This window comes from Accipiter gentilis, chromosome 4, assembly GCF_929443795.1.
Source record: "Accipiter gentilis chromosome 4, bAccGen1.1, whole genome shotgun sequence".
Lineage (NCBI taxonomy): Eukaryota > Metazoa > Chordata > Aves > Accipitriformes > Accipitridae > Astur > Astur gentilis.
This window is the reverse complement of record NC_064883.1, coordinates 47750838-47771714: the sequence shown is the minus strand read 5'-3', so window position 1 is coordinate 47771714 and position 20877 is coordinate 47750838. Positions and strand designations below refer to the sequence as shown.

The 20877-nt window shown below is 70.6% G+C and overlaps 1 protein-coding gene across 6 annotated transcripts; it reads right to left on the bottom strand.

The window, feature by feature from the left end:
* Nucleotides 1–50: 50 nt before the first annotated feature.
* On the bottom strand, nt 51–20865 carry SLC4A2 (solute carrier family 4 member 2). Of its 6 annotated transcripts, XM_049798291.1 has the most exons (24): nt 20824–20865; nt 19891–19965; nt 11839–11983; nt 8453–8621; nt 8138–8373; nt 7853–7977; nt 7480–7709; nt 6531–6667; nt 6140–6320; nt 5918–6053; nt 5554–5737; nt 5308–5422; nt 5046–5230; nt 4732–4945; nt 4416–4637; nt 4059–4207; nt 3652–3846; nt 3340–3573; nt 3109–3198; nt 2582–2748; nt 1992–2245; nt 1540–1709; nt 1033–1206; nt 51–890 (listed from the first exon to the last, which is right to left on the bottom strand). In XM_049798291.1, the coding sequence occupies exons 3-24, from the start codon at nt 11896–11898 to the stop codon at nt 810–812; spliced, it is 3708 nt and encodes a 1235-aa protein (XP_049654248.1). In that variant the 5' UTR covers nt 11899–11983; nt 19891–19965; nt 20824–20865; the 3' UTR covers nt 51–809. The 6 variants fall into 6 exon arrangements, with proteins under 6 accessions (XP_049654248.1, XP_049654247.1, XP_049654249.1 ...); XM_049798290.1 differs by lacking the exon at nt 20824–20865 and having other exon boundaries at nt 19891–20470; XM_049798292.1 differs by lacking the exons at nt 19891–19965; nt 20824–20865 and adding an exon at nt 17528–17920.
* Between the last annotated feature and the right edge of the window lie 12 nt (nt 20866–20877).

The following is a 20877-nucleotide window of genomic DNA, read 5'->3' as shown; positions in this document are numbered from 1 at the left end:
GAGGGGGGTGCTTGGGAAGTGGGGGTTAACTTTACAATAAAACTGGTGAAAAGTGTGCAAAGTCCATTCTGTTTATTAGTACAAGGCAGGGGCTGGCCCACAGCCCCCGTCTGGGCTGGGCCCAGCACAAGGCCACCCCCTGTGCCCCCACCCCGGCAGCCAGGGCACAGCCCCCCAGCTGTCTGCCCTGGGGGTGACAGGCAGGTACAGGCCCCCCCTCGGCGGCAGCAGGGCCAGCACTGGGCCCTGGCAGCGCACAGTGCACAGGATGCTGCTGCCTGCAGCCCTGCTGTGGCATGGGCAGGGGTCCATGGGGCTCACCCTCCTGCAGCGCCTTTAGCCTCAACCGCCTCTGTGCCCCTCAGCCTGGCGTGCTCGTTATAAAGCTGTTTATTGCCATTTAAATTACTGTTAAATAAAACACGGTGGGATTTAGGCAACACCTGATTGTCTGGCAGGAGCCCAGGGTTGGGGCTGGGGCAGGGCCAGGACCTGCAGCTCTGCTGGGGGGTGACAGGGGGGCTCTGCCCCGTGGCGTGGTCAGGATGTGCCCGAGGGGGACCAAAGGCATGGCCCAGCCCTGTACCGTGTGGGAGAGGTGTGGGGGGGTCCCCAGAGGGGCGAGGCTGCGGGCCAGCATCTCTTTGGCAGGTGTCCCCCCCAAAGGCATGGGGACTGTGGGGTGCCTGTCCCCGGCTGGGCACGGCTGCGCAGCCGCTGCCCCTGTCCCCAGCACAGGGTGGCAGCGTAGGGGGGGCCTGGCCGTGCCCGGCCCCGCAGCTGCGGGTGGTTTGCTGGCTGGCGTGTGGTCACACCGGCATCGGCATTTCGTTGTACTCGTCCACACCTTCCCGCTCATCAAAGATGGGCTCAGCCTCGTCTGCATCCAGCTGCGGGGAGATGGTGGCTGGGTGGGCAGCGAGGCGCTCCCCCTCCCTCATCGCCCACCCACGTGGGTCCAGCCGTCACAGACCCGAGCACCCACGGGGACGAGGGACGCAGCTGGCTGCCGACCGCGGAGCAGGTACTTACACACTTCATCTCACGGTCGGTGAAGATGCGGCTGAGCAGGCACATGCGGAGTGGCACCGTGAGGATGAGGATGAAGGGGAAGGCCAGGGAGGCCACCGTGGACATGACGGCCCAGAGCACGGCCAGACATGCCAGCTGCAGCCCAGTGAAGAGGTGCATGCGCAGCGTGCGCACCTGCACAGGGACAGGTGTCAGTGCCGGGGACACAACTGCGCCAGACCCCTGCGTCCCCCTCCTGCTCTGGCACAGCCTGGCCCCAGCAGTGCCCCCTCACCGGGACACGGCTCCCCACAGCCCTGCCAGAGTCTGGCTGCCCCAGAGGAACTGCCCTGTGTCCCCCCCGCCGACCCCCTAAACGAGGCTTTGCCAGAGTCTGTCCCACAGATGCCCAGGTGCCCCCAACCCAAGGGTGTCCCAAGCCCAAGGGTGCCCCAGGCTGGCTGCTGGCCCAGATGAGGGTCCCACCCCTTACGCCCCCCCCCCCCCCCCCCCAAGAACCCCCCTGACCTTTTTGACGTAGGTGACGTCAGGATGGTGCTTGGGGGGCATCAGCAGCAGCTGCAGGCGCTCATAGAACTGGATGCCATTGAGGGAGGTGACACCCATGTAGAGGAAGATCCCGAAGAGCACGGCCAGCGGGATCTGCCGCAGCAGGTCCCCAATGACGATGGACAAGCCTGGGCCAGAGTGCAGTCAGCCACAGTGCCCAGGGAGGGGCCACCCGGAGTCCCGGCTGCGCCCAGGGCACAGAGCAGCCCCCTGGCCCCACTCCTCCCACGCTTGGGGAGGAACCTGTGTCACTGATGCCCATGTGGACAGGATGGCCACGTCAATTTGGCCAGGGCTCAGGGCAAGCCAGCTCTTGTGGGCACAGCCCCCCCTCCCCATGCTGCTCCCTGTGCTGCCACGGCTGCCCGGCCCCCCCATGGCCGCGCGGGAAGGAGCAGGGCTGGACCTACCGACGAGCACGGCCACCAGCAGCCCCGTGACCCGCTGCTCCTTCACCTCCTGGATTTTGGGCTTGTCCCCGGGCGCCACAGCCTTGCTCATGACGGTGAGGGCATTGGCATGCGTGACAGAGCGCACCGTGGCCGCGGCGAGCCACGGCAGCCCGAAGAGCGCGAAGAAGCCGCCCATGGCCACGATGAGCAGGAGGTCAAGGTGGAACCCAGAGCCCTTCTGCAGCATCCGCTCCTTCTTGCTGATGATCAGCCTGGGCACAAGGGCAGACCGTCGGCATGGCTTGACAGGGCTTGGCACAGCACGGCACTGCAAAGCTTGGCATGGCTCAGCATGGCACGGCACAGTTCAGGGTGGCACAGCACAGCTTGGCATGGCTCAGCCTGGCACAGCATGGCACTGCACAGCTTGGCACAGCTCAGCATGGCTTGGCACAGCACAGCTCAGCATGGCATGGCATGGCATGGCACGGCACAGCTTGACACGGCACAGCACAGCTTGACACGGCTCAGCACAGCACGGTACACCCTGCCCCACTCGTGCCCCATGCTGCCCTGCTGGGCCCCCAGCCCTGCCCTGCTGCGCTCACGTGGTGATCTGCGTCTCCATGAAGATGAGGATGAAGACGAGGATGGCAGGGAGGCCGCTGGCCACCATCATCCAGACGGGGAAGTCGCTATTCTTGCCCAGGGGGTTGATCACCCAGCCCCGCTTGTCTGTGGCCGTCACCGAGAACCCGCTGGGCACACTCAGCTTCTGCAAGGAGGGGGTGAGAAACGGTGGGGGAACTGGCTTTGCCCCCCCCCCCCCCCCGTGCACAGCTCCCCCAGAGCAAGGAGTGGCGTAGGGTGAGCCGCAGAGGCACTGGGACCCGCCGCAACCAGACTCAAAGGGCTCCTGGCAAAGCGGGGGGAGGAAAGGTGAGATGCCAGGAGCCGGAGGCGGCCGAGCGCCGCGGCAGCCATGGCGGGGACGGACGGTGCCGCACGTGCTGGGAGCCGCTGACCTGCGGCCAGGACGGCGGCAGGAGAGTGGGACTGGGGCTGGGTGGGCTGTGGCCCCGCAGGAGGGTGCGGAGTGGGGGGTCCTGCCCGGGGCGAGTGGTTGGGTGCTAACCTGCGTGTAGGTGTCCTGGATGCTGTAGTCCACCAGCACCATCACCAGGATGGCAATGGGCACCCCAAAGTCCCCGATGAGCCGCCGGATCTGGGGGAAGAGTAGCGTCAGCCCGGCCCCAGCCCCACCACCCGCACCCCCCCCTTCCCCCGCTCAGCCCTGCCCCCAAAGCTGGGCTCACCCCAGGGCCCCACGCAGCGCCCGAGCTGCCGTCCCGCCTGCCCCACGCACCCGTCCGGGGAAGAATCGGCTGTTCTTGAATTTGCGCAGGAAGAAGGCGATGAAGAAGGTGCCGGCCATGAGCACCAGCGAGAGCAGCGCCGTGTTGGGCTGCCCCGTCACCTTGGTTGCGGCGCGGCCGGCCGTGCCGTTGGCCGGGGCTGCGCTGGTGTTCCTCCATGCCTCTGCCTCTGCGCCCGTGCCGTTCACCCGCAGGCAGCCGTGCAGGGGGTGCTCCTGGAAGATCTGCAGCAGCGCAACGCTCAGGCCGGTCCTGCCTGCCTCTGCCCCGCAGATGCCCCAGCCCTGGCCCCGCCAGCTCACCTTGGCCAGCTTGGAGAAGGTCTCGTAGATGAAGATGAGGGAGATGAGGAAAGCGAAGATCTCCTGGGTGAAGCGGGAGACGAAGCGCACCAGGAAGCTGCCCTCAAAGGCCACCATGACCAGCACGATGAGAATGAGCCAGAAGCCAATCCAGACGCGCCCCACCAGGTACTCCAGCTCGTTGGACGTGCAGAACTGCCAGTGCCATGCCGACAGACAGACAAATGCAGAGAGATAGACATGCGTCAGCAGGAAGGGAGGCTGCAGGGCTGGGGCAGAGCCCCAGGCAGTGGGGCAGGGAGGGCTCCAGCAGGAGCAGTGGGGCCGAGGGGGGGATGTCTGCCCCACAGCACCCGGGAATGTCCACCCACCCCGTTCCCACCCACAGCGGCTCGCCCCGCTCTCACCGTGAAGAAAGCCTCCTCGAAGACGAGCAGGGGCCCCGAGAAGCCAATGATGAGCAGGGGCTGGGCACCCAGCAGGCAGAAAAGCACGCCCTGCAGCGACGTGGAGATGATCAGCTCAGACACCCCGATCAGGTCCTGCGTCTTCTCCCCTGCGGGCAGGACAGGCTCAGGCACACACCGGCAGGACGGGCCCTTCCTCCCCTTCGTCACAGCTGATGGCCCCGGGCAGCAGCTCCTACCCTCTCCCTCCCGCAGTGCACGCACGGGCAGCACACAGCACCCACGCCTGCAGTGACCCCCGTTGCAGTGCACCGCTCCAGCCCCCCGGTGCAGTGCCGTGCCCCCCCCAGCACTCACCCAGCAACCCTCCAAAGGTGATGGCTGGCGACAGCGCGGCGAAGTAGATGAAGATGACAGCTGCAATGCACTGGGGGTTCAGCGCATCCTTGAAGTCGCTCAGGTACTTGGGGTACCGCCGCCGCACGTCCCGGATCAGCCCCCCAAAGGGCCGGCCCGTGCGCCGCAGAGGGTCATCCTCCTCCTCGCCCTCGCCCTCCACCACCTTCAGCTTTAGCAGCGCTGCACCCCGCAGACAGACAGACGGATGGACAGTGAGACCCCACCAGCCGGGTGCCCCCACACAGACCCTGCCCTGGTCCTGCCCCACCGGCACCTTTCTCCTCGGGGGACTTGGGCTCCAACAGCAGCCGCCGCTCCTGCTCCTCTCTCTTCTTCAGCATCTCGCGCTGGAAGTGGGCGACGCTGCGCAGCAGCTCCTCACCCTGCACCTCGGAGGGCGGCAGCACCACGCTGCAGTCCAGGAACTCGTTGATGGCGTTAAGGAGGTCATGGCGGTCATCGGCCAGGTACGCGGCCTCGTGAAATTGCTGGTGTGGTGACAGCAGGGTCAGAGTGCCCGTCCAGGGGCACCGCGGGGCACTGAGCCCGGCTGAGGGGGCACAGTGCCGCCAGGGATGCAGCACTCACCTTGTCGGACATGAGGGTGGAGATGGAGCGCCCGATCTCGTGGTAGTCCATGTGGGTGCTGCTGGGCCCCAGGAGCACGAAGAGGAACCGCACGGGGACGGGCACCTCCAGCACCGAGTCCAGCTCCACCGCCTCCTGCAGCCGCACGAAGGCCATGGTGGGCTGGTCCAGGAACTCCACGCAGCCTGGGGGGCACAGGGGGTCACCACGGGAGCCCGGCATGCGGTCCCCAACCCCGCCATCCCCTTCCACTCCTCCGTACCCACGAGCACCACCGTGGCCTCAGCATTGTCCGGGATCTTCTCCAGCAGCTTCAGCTCATGCTTGGACTTGGAGCGAGTGATGCCGGCCGGGGGCGTGGGGGTGAGGACCTCCCTCTGCAGGGACAGAGCACGCAGCAGGGCTGGGGTCAGGGCCCTCCCGAGGATGAGGAGCGGTGGTAGGCTGGGAGGAAGGCACGGGCAGAGGGCTGGGGATCGTGTGGTGTGGCCACGGGAGCCTGGCTCACCTCCCGCTCCACGTCAACCCGTGTGTCGTGCTCCACGGCATGGCCGGCGATGAGGGGCTCAGTGACGGCTGGCTCACTGCCCTCAGCCACGTGGTTGGTGCTGTGGTGGTGCACGAGCAGGGAGCCCAGGCTGCCAGCCGAGATGTTTCGGGGGAAGGAGAAGTCCTTCTCATCGCTCGGGTGGCTGCGGGACAAAGCCGTGGCTGTCTGTGGTGGCTCGATGGGAGAGCGGCCGGCAGCCTGGCACAGCCATGCCTGCTGGCACACTGCACACCAGCAATCCTGGGGACAGCACTGTCCCCACGGCTGCGGGGAGCAGAGCGCAGCGGAGGGAGGGCTGCGGGTCGCTGCCCCCCACACTCACCTGTGCTTGAGCAGCAGCGCCCGCAGCACGTTGGCACGGTCCTCGGCCCGGATCTGGTCGGTGATGACCATCTGCTCCACCACCTGGTGAGCCACCCCCGGCAGCGTCTTCTGGTCCAGGTCAAGGAGCACAGCCCCTGGGCGAGGGAGGGGGGACTGAGGTGAGAGGGGCTGGGGACACCCCCCCTACTCGGGTCCCATGGGGCCAGCCCTGCCTCCCTACCGTGGGACAGGGTCTTGCGCAGCTCCAGGAGGCTGCGGAAGGACAGGGACGCTACGTGGGGCTTGCCCCAGCGGTCCGTCTCCTCCTCCACGTCCTCCTCAAACTTGATCCAGCGCGCCGTCTCCTTCCATTGCAGCTCCTGGTTCTTGTCCACCACCAGCTCATTCAGCTCCACGAACACCTGCCAGCACAGTCAGGTCAGTGCCGGGATGGCGGGGACCCCCCCGCCACGAGTGATGGGGCTGTGCACAGGCAGCCCCCCTCCACAGTGCCCCGGGCAAGATGCGCCCACCCAGCCGCACCCCTGGTCCTGTGCCAGGCTCCGGCTCCTCTGCTGCGCCAGGACTCCCAACCCTGCCCACCCCCCGCCCCGGGTGCCGGGACCCCGCACCTCGTGGGGCTGCCGGTCCTGCTTGCGGTGCCGCGTGCTGGGCTCCTTGTGGTCCTTGCTGACATGGACCACCTGCGCCTTGGCGCTCTTCCGGACGAGGTGCCGGCGCACCCCCGGCACATCCTCGAAGCGGTGACCTGCCGCCGACAGGGAGGACAGGGATGGCAGCGGGTGGGTGACCTGTGGAGCTCGCAGCCCTGCGCCCCGAGCCCCGGCCCGGGGAGACCACCGAGCCCCCCCCCCCAGGGGGGCCGGGGAGCTGTGGGCTGGCAACCTGCCCGGGGCAGCTCAGAGCAGAGGTGCCCGAGCCGGGGCTGAGCAAGGACCATCACAGCCCCGGGGTCCACGAGCACGGTGGGGCGGCACTCGGCGTGGGAAGGGGGAACGGGTCTGCGTGCTGGTGAGCGCTGCAGCACTGGGAGGGGTCCCCTGGTTGCTGCTTCTCCGCTGACAAGCAGGAGCCGAGGTGGCTCCTCGCACCAGGGTCACCCCAGCCCCCTGTGCCAAGGGCTGCGTGTGCCCGTTGCCACACGGGTTCTGCTGCGGGCAGCGCTCCCCAGGGAGCTCTGAGGCAAAAGCATCACCCGCCGCCCTGGGAGTCCCCGAGCTGCAAATCGCCAGGGGCCAGCGAGCACCCAGGGGAGGCACCGCCGCCGCCACTGGCTCCAGCCACCCTGGGCACTCCACTCCAGCTCCTGGCCGCGCTCCACGTGGATGCTGACCCAGCCCAACCCCGGCAGCCCGGGAAGCAGTCCCCTGTGGCCGTACCCAGCGCCTGGAGCGGGTTCTGGATATCGCACCCAGCCCAGCTCTGCTGCAGCCACAGGGCAACCCGGCACTGCCAGACCCGCCGGCCCCAGCCCCGTTCACCCCACACACGGCTCGGCTCCTGCTGTGCCGACAGCCGCTGCCGATGCAGCCCCCGGGGCACAGGGTGCCCCCCACTCACTCTTCATGTAGTCCAGGTCAGCCGAAGCCAGCGTCTGGGCCTCCGACTCGTCTGTCGGCATCTTCTGGTACCGGGCCTGCTCCGCGCCCGTCATGCTGCCGATCCGCCGCCGCTCGTGCAGGTTGTAGCTGCGGTGCCCCGGCTGCGACTTGGGAACAGGGCGACCGGGGGAGCCGGCCTCGGCGGCAGCTGCTCCCTCCTCCACCGAATCTCCTTCCTCCACATCGGGGCTGCGAGGCAGGTGCCCGCCTCAGAGCTGAGCCCCAGCCCTGCCGTGGGGCAGCTGGGGGGGGCTGCCTGGCCCCCAGGACCCCCAGCCCTGTCCAAGTTCCGGGTGAGCCCCGGCACTGCCGGGCCCCAGCCCCCCTCTCACCTGGCTGCCCGGGCTTCCCTGGGGGACGTGGACCCACGGGGCTCCGGTGGGGAGCCGGGCAGTGCCGCGCGTGCCGCCGGCTCCTCTGCCCGGCGGTCGGTCACCTCGTCCTCCTGCAGGAAGAACTGAGACGGGGCATGGGAGGAACTGGCTGCTGTGGAGCTGTGTCCCCTGGCCACAGCTGCCACCAGCTCATCTCCAGCTCTGGCGCCGCAGCCGCTCGTCCCAAGAGCCCCCAGAGCCAGGGGGCACAGCGCTGCCCCCCGCACCCAGCCCTCCCCTCACCTGCACCGCCTCAGGCTGGCCGGGCTGCAGGAGCTCCTCTGCCGACCGCTCCGTCTCCGTGTCGCACGCCTCGTCCTCATCCTCTTCGGCCTCCTCGATGGTGGGGGTCTCGCCAGGGACAGAAGCACGGCGGTGCTTCTTCTTGCCCTTTTTCGGCACCCCCTTCTTGCGTCGGGTGTCGGGGGGCAGATGCGTGGAGAGCGGGTGGTGGATGTGGTGGGACGACTGGCGGTGGTCTGCAGGGGACAGGGTGGGGTTGGTGCCCTGCCTGCTGCCTGCCCGCTGCCTGCCCGCTGCCCCCCAGACCCCACTCACACTCAAAGTCCTCCTCGCCGTAGCTGCGCCCGGCCTCCTCCGCGTTGCGAGGGTGCGCGTCGCACAGGATCTCCTCGAAGCGCTCCACGCCCAGCGCCTTGTTCAGGTCCTTCTCCTCCTCCTCCTCCTCGAACACGGGTGAGCCGGCGCCCAGCGCCTCCTGCTCAGGCTGTGGGCCGGCAGCGGGGCTGAGCAGGCACCCGGCACCACCGGCACCACCACCCGCCAGGTCACTGGGCCCCAGCACGCCCCAGTCACGTAGCCCCACACGATGGGCGCCCCAGACGGCGGCTCTCGGGGGTCCCCAAAGGCCCTGTCCCCAAAGGACATTCCTGCCAGTGCACTGTGGGCCATGCACCCACCACACCATTTGCACCCAGTGCACCCCACGCCCCACTATGCTCCAGTGCCACACTCCCCCTGCATGTACCCCAGCCCCTGGTGCCCTGCTCCCCAGCGCAGCCCTGACCTGGCAACCCCAGTGCTGCACCCTGGTGCCGTGCACCCCTGTGTACCCCCAGCACCCCCATTGCCATGCCCCGGCACCATGCACCCCTGTGTACCCCCAGCACCCCTATTGCCATGCCCCGGTGCCGTGCACCCCTGTGTACCCCCAGCACCCCTATTGCCATGCCCTAGGGCTGTGCCCCCACCATGTACCCCAGAGCCTGCAGCCGCGGTGCCCCCGGTGCTGTGCCCCCATCCCAGCGCTGCTGGGAGCTGCTGGTGCGTCCCAGCTGCGGGTGCTGGGGTGCAAAGGGGGGGGGGGGGGAAGTGGTTGGGGGGGGCGAGGGGGCTGCGGGGGTGCAGGGGGCTACAGGGGTGCGGGGCTGGGGAGGGCCGGGGCAGGCAGGGGGTGCAGGAGGGGCACGGGAGGGGGGGTGCGGGGCTGGGGGGGGGTACGGGGGGGGGGGGCGCGTCCCCGCCCGGCCGGTCCTACCTGAGTCATGGCGGAGCCGCGCTCCCGCCGCAGCTCCCGCAGCGCTTTATCGGCGCGGCGCGGCGCGGCCCGGCCCGGCCGGGGATGGGGGCGGCGGGGGCGGAGGGGGGGGGGGGTAGGGGGGCCGGGGGGCGGCGGCTCCTTCCCCGGCCTCGCCAAATATTGACGGAGCCGCCCCGCGCCCGCCTCAAGGTGACAGCGGCCCGCAGAGGGCACCGGCTGCGCCCGCAGCATCGCCCTGCGCCGGCCCCCCCGGCAAGGCAACGACCCCCCCGGGAACGCACCGACCCGCCGGTAATGCACCGACCCCCCCCCCCCCCCCGAGAATGCACGGATACCCCGCGGCAACGCACCCACCCCGGGACCCCCCCCCACCCCCACCCCCCCCCCCCGGCGATACGCTGATATTCTCCGGTAATGCACGGGACCCCCCCCGGCAACGCACCGACCCTCGCCGTGCTGCAAAGCCCCCGGCACACACGGCCCCCCCCGGAACGCTGCTCGCGGCCGCACGACCACCCCCCCCCCCCCCCCCCCCCCGGTGCTGCACGGGTCGGGTCGGGTCGCACCCCCCCCGGTTAATGCACGGCTTTCCCCCGGTAATGTGCCGCCCCCCCCCCCCGCGGTAGGGCGGGAGCTGTGCCCCCCGGCCCTGCTGGAGCTGTGCTGCCAAGACCCTGCCACCACCACGGGCCCCCCAGACCAGCCCGCAGTGCTCAGCTTGGGGGGGGGTGTCCCTGCCCTGCCCCGGCAACCCCCGATGACCTCCCCGGGACGAGGCAGCTCCCAGACCCCCAGGGTGGGGGCACCGGGAGGAGGGGGACAGGCAGGGACAGGGAGGACGGTGCCGCCCAGATGTGGCAGGGGGCCGGGGTGAGGACAGGAGCACCCCGGGCGCTGTCCCCTGCCGGGGCGGCGGGTGCCAGGCCCTGCCTGCCGGGACATCCTCCGGGCAGCGGCGGTGGGGGCTGCCACCCTCCCTTGGGACAGCCCGGCACCCCGAGTCACTGCCCCACAGCGCGTGCCCGGACGGGACTGTGCCACAGACCCAAAACTGCCCAAGCCCCCAGTCCAGCACATCCCGGCCCAGAGGTCGTGTCCTCGGACTGAGCCGTGGTTCCCCAGCCCCTGTCCCCACCATGGGGTGACCGCAACACCCCCGGGCCCTGCCCAGGATGGGGGGTAACAGGGAACAGGCAGACCCTTGCCATCCCATCGCACCCACCACCCACGGCATCGAGGCTGCCACGTGATGACGGCAGCGCCAGTCCGCATCTTCTGCCCGCATCCACCCGCTCCTGCCATGTCCCCTCCGCCAGCCCGTGACCACCTTCTGACACCCCACGGCCCCCCCGGACCCTCTGGCCACAGCCCAGTGCCTGCAGTGCTGCACCCCATGAAGCCGCTGGTCGCCCCGGACGCTCCTGCGGCACCCAGCAAGACAGGCCCCGGCCAGCCCCCAAACCTCCCTGCCCTGACCCCCCCGCACCCGCATGGCCCCGACCCCAGGATCCTGCCAGCCCCAAAATGACCTTGGACTCCTCATCCACTGCCCACACCGTGACCGTGCCACATGTCCCTGCTGGGCTCCTCCGGTCGCCGGCCACTGACCCTGCTCATGGTGACGCCCAGGACCCCCTCACCGAACCCGCCTCGTCCGCAGCCCGGCATGACCAAGTGCCTGCGTCCCCACGTGCGCTGTGGCCAGCTCCCCGACCCAGGGCGATGCCCCGCGTCCCTGCGTGCCCCGGCACGCTTCCTCGCCTGTGGGACACCCGTGGCTCCGCCAGGACCAGCTTTGGCCTCAGGACAGGTGGGGACAGGTGCCTCCGGCCAGGTGTCGGCGGGATGAGGGACCTGCCAGCCCGGCAGCCCTGGCGAGGCCGTGGCTTACCCGGTAGCCCAGAAGGAAATCCATGGGTGGCAGAGCCGCGGGGAAGTGGCCACAGATCCCATCCCCGGTCACGTGTGCGGCGATGGGGACTTTCCCAACGGCACCGGGCAGCCGCACAGCGCGACGCAAAGGGTTAATCATTAACTCCACTCTGGGGCAGCCCCACGAACCCACACCGAGCTCAGCGCTAGCCCTACGCGCGGCTGGGGCAGGCGAGCGGCACTGGCAGAGCCGGCGGCCCCGGCCCAACACGTACCGGCAGCACCTGCCTCAAGGGCACCCACCGCCCCGGCACAGTTGGCTCAGCCTGCCTCAGGGTGGCTGCTGTGGGGCACAGCCTTGCCCCACGGCCATGCAACGGGGTGGGTGCCACGAAGCCCTGCCGGCACCCCACAGCCCTGCCCCACAGCCGTGCAACGGGGCACCGCGCCATGGTGCAGCACGGCAGGAGGGCCGTGCCACGGCACCCCTTGCCCAGCCAGGCAGTGGCAGGGAGTACAGCCCCACCATCCCCCCCAGCAGCCATGGGGCCATGCCCGCCGCGGCACTTACGCTCTGGAAAGCGGAGGAGACGATGTGGTGGATCTCGGAAGACACCTGGGAGTGGGTCATGGTGCCGGCGTGGCACCCCGGGATGGCCGGCTTAGCCCTTCTCCTTCTCGCGGGGACTCAGGGGACGCTGTCGGGGCAGCATAACCTGGGGGCAAAGAGGGGTGCTCAGGGGCACGGCCGGTGCTCCCCCGCAGTGGCGATGCCCTGACGGGCTGCATGGCTGCCAGCTGTCCTCTCCCCCCAGGCACCAGGTGCCACCGCCGTCCCCGGGGCAGATCCGCGGGCAGGGGGTCAGGATCTGCCCCTCCTCGGCTGTCCGGGGGGAGGCACGGGCAGGCCTGGCCCAGGGGCCGGCTCCGGGCTGGTTTGTCTTGGCTGCTGGTGGGAGCGGGAGAGCAGGGGCCAAGACAAACGCCGGGAGGGGAGCGGAGCCGGGGCAGCGGGATGGGGCCCAGCCCCCCCGGCGGGACCCCGGGCACGCGCCCAGCTCCGTGGGGTACAGGCAGGGCAGACAGCGAGCCAGACCCCAGGGGGCAGCGGCACAGAGTGCCCCCCCAGACAGACACCGGGTGACAGACCTCCCCCCAGCCCTGCAAGCCCCCCAGCACCCCCATCCCAGCCCCCCACACCTGCCCACCGGCCATCTTCGCCCCACACTTGCCCCTCAGCAGCTCCCCGGGCACCAGGCTGACCCCTCCGGCACCGGCGTGCCGGGTTTATTGGCGCGGGAGGTGGCCCCACGTGACGGCAGGGACTGAGGAGGGTGGTGACGGATGACTGCGTCTCACATGGGTGGCTCACCATCACCGTCCTCGTCACCATCACTGGCACCCCTCCCGCCACACTGTCCCCCACGGGCACCCTGTGGTACAAGCACAGTGCCGCGGCCAGGCTCGAGGAGCCGCGGCCTTGGCATGTGCCAAGGCCGCGGCTCCTCGAGCCTGGCCGCGGCACCAGATCGTACCTTCTCCTAGGTTCGGTGCTACCCGGCTCCGGCTGCTCCCTAATCCCCACTCCCCATCCGGGGCCAGAGCCAGCACATCCACATTCCAGCCGAGCGAGCGCAGATTAGCCGACCTGCCACGCCGTTTTCCCGGGGCTCCCGCCAAGCCAAAGCCAGCAGCCAAAACTCCCCCCCTGCTCTGGATGGGGACCCTGCCATGCCCAAGGGGGGCTGGCTGCAGGACCCCACCAGTGGCACGGGTAGCAAGGAGCCAATCCGGCACAGCTCCAGTCTCACCAGAGCACCTGCCTGACCCACTGGGCTTGGAATTTGGGGCAAACAAGCCGGCGCCTCCGCTCCCCCTCGCCATATGGAGCCCGGACCCACAAACTGCCCTTGCTGGGTGACTCGAGGGGGGGTGCCAATGGGTCCCCTTCCTGGATGGGCCACCTAGTGCCCTGTGTTCTCAGGGTCCCATGCAGCTGCATACCCCCCCCAGCCCTGAGGACTGGGACCAGCAAGTGGGGTCTGGGGGCTCCCTGGTGCCATTGAGAGCAGCTGCCAGGAGTGGGGGGCTCCAGGGCAGTGGGGTGGGGGGCAGAGCCCATGGGGAGTGTCGACAGCATGGAGTGACCAGCCGGGCACAGCCAGCACTTTCGTGCCATCCTGGCCACACCATACAGACCCCACTGGTGTCACGCCTGGGCCGAGCTCCCTGCAGGACGGTGCCACCATCCCACCCATTGCGGGGATGCGGCGCTGGGCCACCATGGCCGGCAAGTGCCAGGGCTCCGGCGCAGGAAGGTGCTCACCACTCCCGACCCTAAGCAGCTTTTTGGGTTTAATCCCGTTGGCAGCTTGCGGGGATTAGAGCCCCGGGAACACACTTGGGATTGTTCTTGGGGAACGCCGAGCTGGGAAGCAGCCCCAAGCTGCGCTCTCACCGGCTCTCGGTGCAGGGGAGCCAGGTGCCTGCCCATCACCCGAAAAGGAGGGCTCCCGGCCCCCCAACCCCCAAAGGCCCTGCCAGCTCCTCACCCCCAGGCTTTGGCGGTGCCCCCGCGGGCACCCGGCAGGACGGTGCCAGGGCAGGTGAGCCTGCGGTGCCAGGCCTGGCTGCGCAGGGGACATGAGGCGCCCGGGAGCCTGTGGCCTGACCCTGCTGGAAAGGGTGACAGGCACCCAGCGGGGGGGACTTCTGCTTTCCATGGTGGCGGCTGAGTCACCCGGCAGGCATGGCTGGGCAGCCGGCCGGGAACTGCTCAGCGGCTCGTGCCATCCCTGCAGAGACGAGCCTGGAGCCAGCCCGCACCAGGAGCTCCCACGGCTGCCCCGGGCACCGCGCTGGGTCGGCGCCTGCCTGCCCTGCCCCGCTCCCCGGGGAGCTGCTGCTCCGCTGCAGCTCTGCTGGTATCGGCACTCAGCACCACGCCGCCGACGCCACGTGGCTCCAGGCACCGGCACGGCTGCGGTACTGCCGCCTCGCCCCGCTCCGGTCCCAGCCGCAGGGCAGGAGGGTCGGGGCCACGTGCTTCGGCTGCACCACGCAGGGCCAGGCTGGCAGGTGGGCTGGGGCGGTGGCAGCGCCGGCAGCAGCGCCGGCCATGCCGTACCGCGCCCCGCGTGCGGCCTCCCCGGTCCGGCGGCGCAGCACAATAGCCCCTTGTGCAAAGGAACAGGCCGCTCCGATAAGCGGGGCAGGTCCACAGATACGGCCACGGGTTGCCAACACCGCGCCGCGCCGCTAATTACTGGCTGGCTCCCATCAGTGCCTGTGCGCGAGCCGGCTCGGCGGCTCCCACCAGTGCCGGAGTCGCATTCCTGGGACCGGCCCCGGCCTGCCCGCCTGATCCGCTGAGGCGATTAGAGGCCCCAGCCCCACGCCCCGCACTGTGGGGGCTGCCCCACGGGGTCTGCGCGCCCCAGGACCCACCGCCGGCACTGCGCGGGCCGGGAGGCGAGGCCGGGCTGGCGGCGGGTTGAGCAAGGTGGGAAGTGAGGCAACGCTGCCGCCAGCCCTTCCGCAACTGGGACGTCCCCGTCCCGGGCAGCCTGTCCACAGCGGGACATCCCCGTCCGCAGCACGGACCCAAAAGCCTGCGACGGGGACGGGATGGGGAGCAGGGGAGCACTGGGGCAGCAGGGTCCGGTCAGACCCCGGCTGCCTGCTCCCCTGTGCAAGTGCCGCCGGCAGCACTGTGCCTCCTCACACCACGTCACCTGGGTTGGGGACAGGTCAGCAGCGGCAGTGCCGGCAGCAGGTCGCCGATGCAGGATCAGCGCGCGTGCGCACACACACACCACACACACACGTACGTGTCATGTGCGTTTGTGCCCACAGCCGGAGGTGAGGCTGGCGGTGACCACCGTGCCACGTCTGGTCAGGAGCCGGAGCCATATCTGCAGCCCTGGTGCCCGGTGCTGGAGAAGGCACCGCGTCCCTTGCCGCCCTCCCGCTGGCAGCTGCCCCCCGGGAACTGCTTGTGCCCAATTTCCAGGTGAAACTGCAGCAGGGTGAGCCTGGCGCAGGTCAGGCTGGGCCCATCATGCCAGGCAGACGTGCCCCGTGCTCCCCAGCCTGCCCAGCACAGCAAGGCTGCGCGCCGGCCCCACAGAAAGGTGGAGTGAGGGGCCCTGGCCATGCAGCCCCCCTGCCCCACAGCCCAGCCCAGGGATGAGGAGGGCTGCCCCAGGGGTCTCTGTGCCGCGCAGGCCTGTCGATCCCCCCTGTTCTACCACTGCCATCTTTACCCGCTGCCAGCGGTGATGCTGCAGCAGCTCCCAGCTCCCCGGCAGGCACAGGACCATCCCTGGGCTCCTCAGCCAGTGCTGGGGACACCGGCACGGGCCACCCTGCCCTTCTGCGGGCACTCGCCGCAGCCTGTCCTGCTGCAGCGCAGGGTCCTGGAGGACCCGAGGAGGGGAGGTGCACGGCCACGGTGCTCAGCCACCATGGGGTGACGCTCCCTGCCCACAGGCGGGCAGGATGGGCTCCCCCCATTGCCACCAGCCGCCATCAGGAGCACAGCCTGCAGGCTTTGCCCAGGCTAAAGCCAGCGCCTACGACGGCTCCTTGTCCACAGCCGGCTCCCACAGGCCTGTGCCGCAGTGGCAGAGGGGAGCAGAGCCCTGTCCCCGCATGCCATTCAGACCCGCTGCCTGCACAGACCCTCACCGCGGCAGGGACTGCCCGGAACCCGGGCTCCTGCCGGGACGGCTTCCTCAGGCACAGCCCAGCCTGTGCCAGCAGAAGGGAGAGGATGATCTGGCACAGCCACACTCACCGCGCTGCTCCTTGGGGCTTTCATGTCCCAGGTGTGGGACCCCAGAGCCGGCCCCAGCGGAGCCGCCCCGGCACCGTCACTGCCCCTGAGGCTGCACCAGCACCTGCTCCCCCATGGCCAGCACCCGAGGCAGAGCTGCATCCGCACCCCGATGGTGCCCAGGTGCCGCTGCACCACCGGGCAGCTCCAGCACGCGCTGCTGGCACCCATGGGGGCCATACACCAGCCGTGCACCGGCCTCCCACCTGCATGGGCATAGCACAAGCCCCAGCCCCAGCTCCCTGCACCTCAAAATGGGGAGCAGTGCCAAGGGGGGCCCCAGTGGCGTGCTCGAGCTCCCCTGCCTGTCCGCCAAGGACCGGAGACCACCCAGAGCTCCCAGCAGCCCCTTGCTTCCCGGGCACCACCCGTGCCCAAGGACCAGAGGCTGCCAAAGGCGGGGGGCTCTAGGCAGGCGGTGCAGCCACCCCTGCGCAGCCAGGGAGCCCAGCGCCAGTCCCCCCACCCGGCTCCGTGGGGTCTGCATGGCACGGGCCAGCTGCTCCCGTTCCCTCCTGCCCAGCTCACTTAGCTGCTCCGGGAGACCCCCGGGAGATCCCACCACCCTGAGCGCCTCCCAGATGCCCACCTGGCAGAGGGGAGCTGGGGTCCTGCGCCCCCCTCATTGCCACGGCAGCCACCGGTGGGACACAGCTGGACCAGGACAACGCCACCCGTGGCACGGCTCCCGACCCGGCAGAGGTTTTCTAGACACTGCAACTTTAGAAACCGCCACCAAAAATATCCTTCCCCCAACCCCCCCCCATGACCTCGAAACCGCTGGATCCGGGAGATGAATCACGGCACTGCGCGGCTCCACGCCCACGCCGGTGCCACCGCCGCACCCGGGGACCGGCCCGGGAAGGGGGGGATGGCAAGCAGGGCAGGCACAACAGCCCCGGGCAGGGGCTACCCCACGGACCCCGCACGATGTGGCCTGGCAGCGTGCTCCCTCCCACCACAGCTGCCAGCCCCCCACCACCCCACCGCCACAGCACGCTCGGCGCAGCCCCAGAGAGGCCAGGACCCCCCCGTTCGGCACCAGACCCCCGTGAGAGGCTCCTGCTGCCCCAGCCGGCGGTCCCCACTGCTGTCCCCATGCCAGCCCTGGGAAGGGGCAGGCACAGCTGCCTCCCCGCCCCGCGGACCCACTGCCCTCATGCCGTGGTGCGGGGCTCTGTGTGCCACCCCGGGGAGGACACGTGCCGGCACCGACCCCTCAGTCCCTGGTGGCTGCCATGGGGGTCCTGGGGCCCCGGGGAGGTCTGGGCGCAGCCCTCCACGCTGTCACCCATGGCAGGGCTGGGGGCCATACACCCACCCACCCACGGCTGCCCGGTGACCGGGGAGGTGTGAGCCCGGCTGCACCGCTCCCCGTCCCCCCACTGGCCTCGGCACGGGCAGGCGGCTCTGCCCCACTCACCCCATCGCCCGCCAACGCGGCAAGGCTGTGGCTCCAGCTGCGCTCCCGCTGCTGCTGGCTTCCCGCGGAGGCTGCCGGGCGTCTGTCCGGCCGGAGCGTGTCCCCCGGGACGGGGACCTGCACCAGCAGGAGATGAAGAGGGGCCCCCGGCCAGCGCGGCCGCTCCGGCTTCCCTCTCCCGTGGGCCGAGCTCCTGCCTTCTGCTGTGGGGCCAGAGCAGGGCTGGGGGCAGCGGGCAGCCGCGCTCTGCCCCACTGTGCCGTGAGCTGCCAAGCACCGGCCGCTGCCGGGAGCTTTTATACCGGCACAGAAGAAAAAAATCAGCAGCAGCAGCGGCAGCAGCGAGAGTCTTTGTTTCGGCAAGCCTGCACCAGGCCACTTTATCCAAACAGAGCAGCGGTGCCAAGTCCCGGAACGGCTCCTCGGGCAGCCCCACCTCTGGGCCGCGGCTCCCGCTGGGCACGGGGGCAGCCAGCGGCGAGTGCCGGCAGCCGGGGACAGGCAAGCGCCAACGGAGAAGCTGCGCTCCTGCCCCACGGAGCAGCCGGCCCAGGGGGGTCAGGGGGGTCACAGGGGAGGGACGTGATGGGGGACACAACCCCACAGCCCCATGAGCGTAGGCAGGAGTGGGCGCCGGGGGCTTTGCCTGCGCAGGCACGGGGCTCAGGGTCCTGCAAGGGGACAGGCAGCAGGACACGCTGGGCGAGGGCTGTGGGGCGGGTAGATGTGGGGCAGAGAGCGAGGAGGACCTGGGGGCAGCTCATGTGCCCCCGCCAGCCTCGGCGCCCCTAGCGAGCCCCAGCGCGGCGTCCTCGGGCAGCCAGCCTGGTCCCTGCGGCCACCCAGTCCCCTCTAATGACAGGGCTGCACTTGAGAGGGCTGCACAGAGGACGGCAGCCAGACCCCCCCCTCACCCCGCAGCTCAGCACGGGGACCCGGCCAGGCAGCGGCTCCCACGGCCCCCTCCCTTCCGCTGGCCGGGCCAGCATCCCCGGGCAGGGGGTCACTGCTGCGGGGCTGAGCTGGACCACCCCCCATCCCGTCACTAGGATGTTGCGGGGGACGTCCTAGGGATAGGATGGGGGACGGTCCTGCCACCCCTGTCCCCTGCAACATCCCTGCCTGCCCTGGGGACCCCCGAGCCCACCCTGCAGCGCTCTCATTGCTCTCGCTGCAGCGGTGCGGAGCAAAGCAGGGCAGGGAGAGGCAGCAAGCCACGGGGTGTCCCTTACCGGTGCAAGGACCCCCCAAGAGCTGGCCTCGCCGTACGTCTTCACCTACAGACACTGACAGCAGCGTCCCTCAGGAGGGCACGTGGCCGGGCAGGACCCAGCACCTGCCAGGTACAGGCAGGAGGGCAGCGGGCAGCGAGGGAGGGGGCAGCCGGAGTCCTCCCTCAGCAGCGCAGGGTGGCATGCAGGGGGCTGGGGGGCAGCGAAGGGGCATGGGGCAGAGCCCACCCGGCGCAGCCCCTGCCTGGGCTTGGGGCCAACCCTGCTCCTGGCCCCCGGTCCCGGAGGAGGCCAGGCACCGCGGGGGCCGGGGCGGAAGGGCTGCCTGCGGGGAGGCGCAGGCGCCGGTGCCAGGAGGGTTGTTAGGGCGATCAAATCCCGCGCTCCTGGCAGCCGCTTGAAGCGGTGCAGCGACCCCGAAGGGCACGACAGTGGGGCCGGGTGGCCCCCACCAGCCTCGGGGCTGATCCCCCGGTGGGACCCCACAGCCCATGCCCAAAGCTGCTGCATGGGGGGGGGACAGACCCCTCCCCGCAGCCCTGGGAACCACCACCAAGCCGCCGACGCAATTCCCCGCTGGAGCAATCCTGTCTTCTGACGCCAGATCAGAGACCAGGGGGTCTCTCCGGCAGGAGGGGTGTGGGGCAGCCCCGTTTCCCCCTGGGGGCCAGCTCTGCCCGCCTCCCTGCCTGCCCCAAGTGGCTCAGGGGCAGCCACAGGCACCATGACCCCCAGGACCTGCTGCTCCCCCCGCCCCAGGGACCTGACTCAGGGCAGCGCGGTCCCTGCTCCGGGGCCGTGGGAGCCTACACCAGCATTGAGTGGGAGAGCAGCGGGGCTGGACCCGTGCCTGGCGTTGCTCAACCCCTGGCAGCGTTTCGCAAGCGGGCAGCACCGCTCACCACCCAGCCCAGCACATGGCGGCTCCTGGCAAGCGCCGCGCGGGCGCGAACCCCTCGGCGGCAGCTCTGCACTGTGAGGCAGGGCCGCCCGCGGGGACATGCCGGGATGGGGCAGAGCCCCAGGACGATCCCTCCGCTCAGAGGGAGCTGGTGGGTGCAGGGTGGCTGCGGCCAGCCAGCCGATGGAGCCGCAGACGCAGGGTCCGCTCCCCAGGCCCGCGTTTCTCACCTGCTGAGGGTCGCCGGTGGGTTCAGGTGCTGGGAGGGAAGGGCATGGAGCTGCCTCGTGTCGTTCCGGCACCCGCTGGAAAATAAAAAGACACCAAGGGGTGAAGCACAGCAGCAGCATGATCCCACCTCCCGCGGCATCCTGGGGCAACTGCCACCCCGACAGCTGGGTCCGGCGCAGGCACGCTGCCAGGGCCACGTGGGAATGCCCTCGCACGCTGGTCTGGCCCCGGCGGTGCAGCCGGCAGGGACAGCGGGGCGGCGGGAAGGGGCCGAGGTGCGACGCCCCAGCCAGCAGAGCTGCGGGACCCGGGCGCGAGTTGGCAGGAGCAGGGTCTGGGGGAAGGGGTCCGGGGGGGGATGCCAGCAGGTGGGGGTGCTGCTTCCACCCCAGCCAAAGGAGCTGGGGGACCCCGGAGGGTGCACCGGGCAGCACGGAGCCCCACAGCCCCCTGCCCGGGACACAGCATGGGCTCCCCCACACCCGGCTCCCCCCATCCTGTGGCTGGGCCCCACGGGGGGGTCCCCGAAGTGGCAGCCCGGGGGCAGCGGGGCCGCAACCGGGCCGGGACTCGGCACCCCGGGAGGAGCCGCCGGGCCGGTGGAGCGCCCTGGGGTCCCGTCCCGGGACGGGGTGGGGGGGAAGCGGCGGGGGGCCGTGACCGGGACTCCCGTGACCGGTCGGGCCGTGCCCGCACGGGATGGGATGGGACAGGACGGGAAGGGACGGGACGGGACGAGAACGGAGCGGCGGGGGCTCGGGGTAGGGGGGGGGGCGCCGGGAGCAGCGTGCGGGGCACAGCGGGGAGGGAGCGGGGAACAGCACCGGGACGGGAAGGGACGGGCCCTGTGCCGTGACCCGCCCGCCCCGCCGCCTCCAGCGGGCGCCAGCGCGGCTCCAGCTCCCGCTGCCGGCCCCGGCCCCGCCGCTTACCGGAGAGTCCCGCCGCGCCGGGCGGGTCTGCGCGGTCCCGCGGGGCGGAGCGGC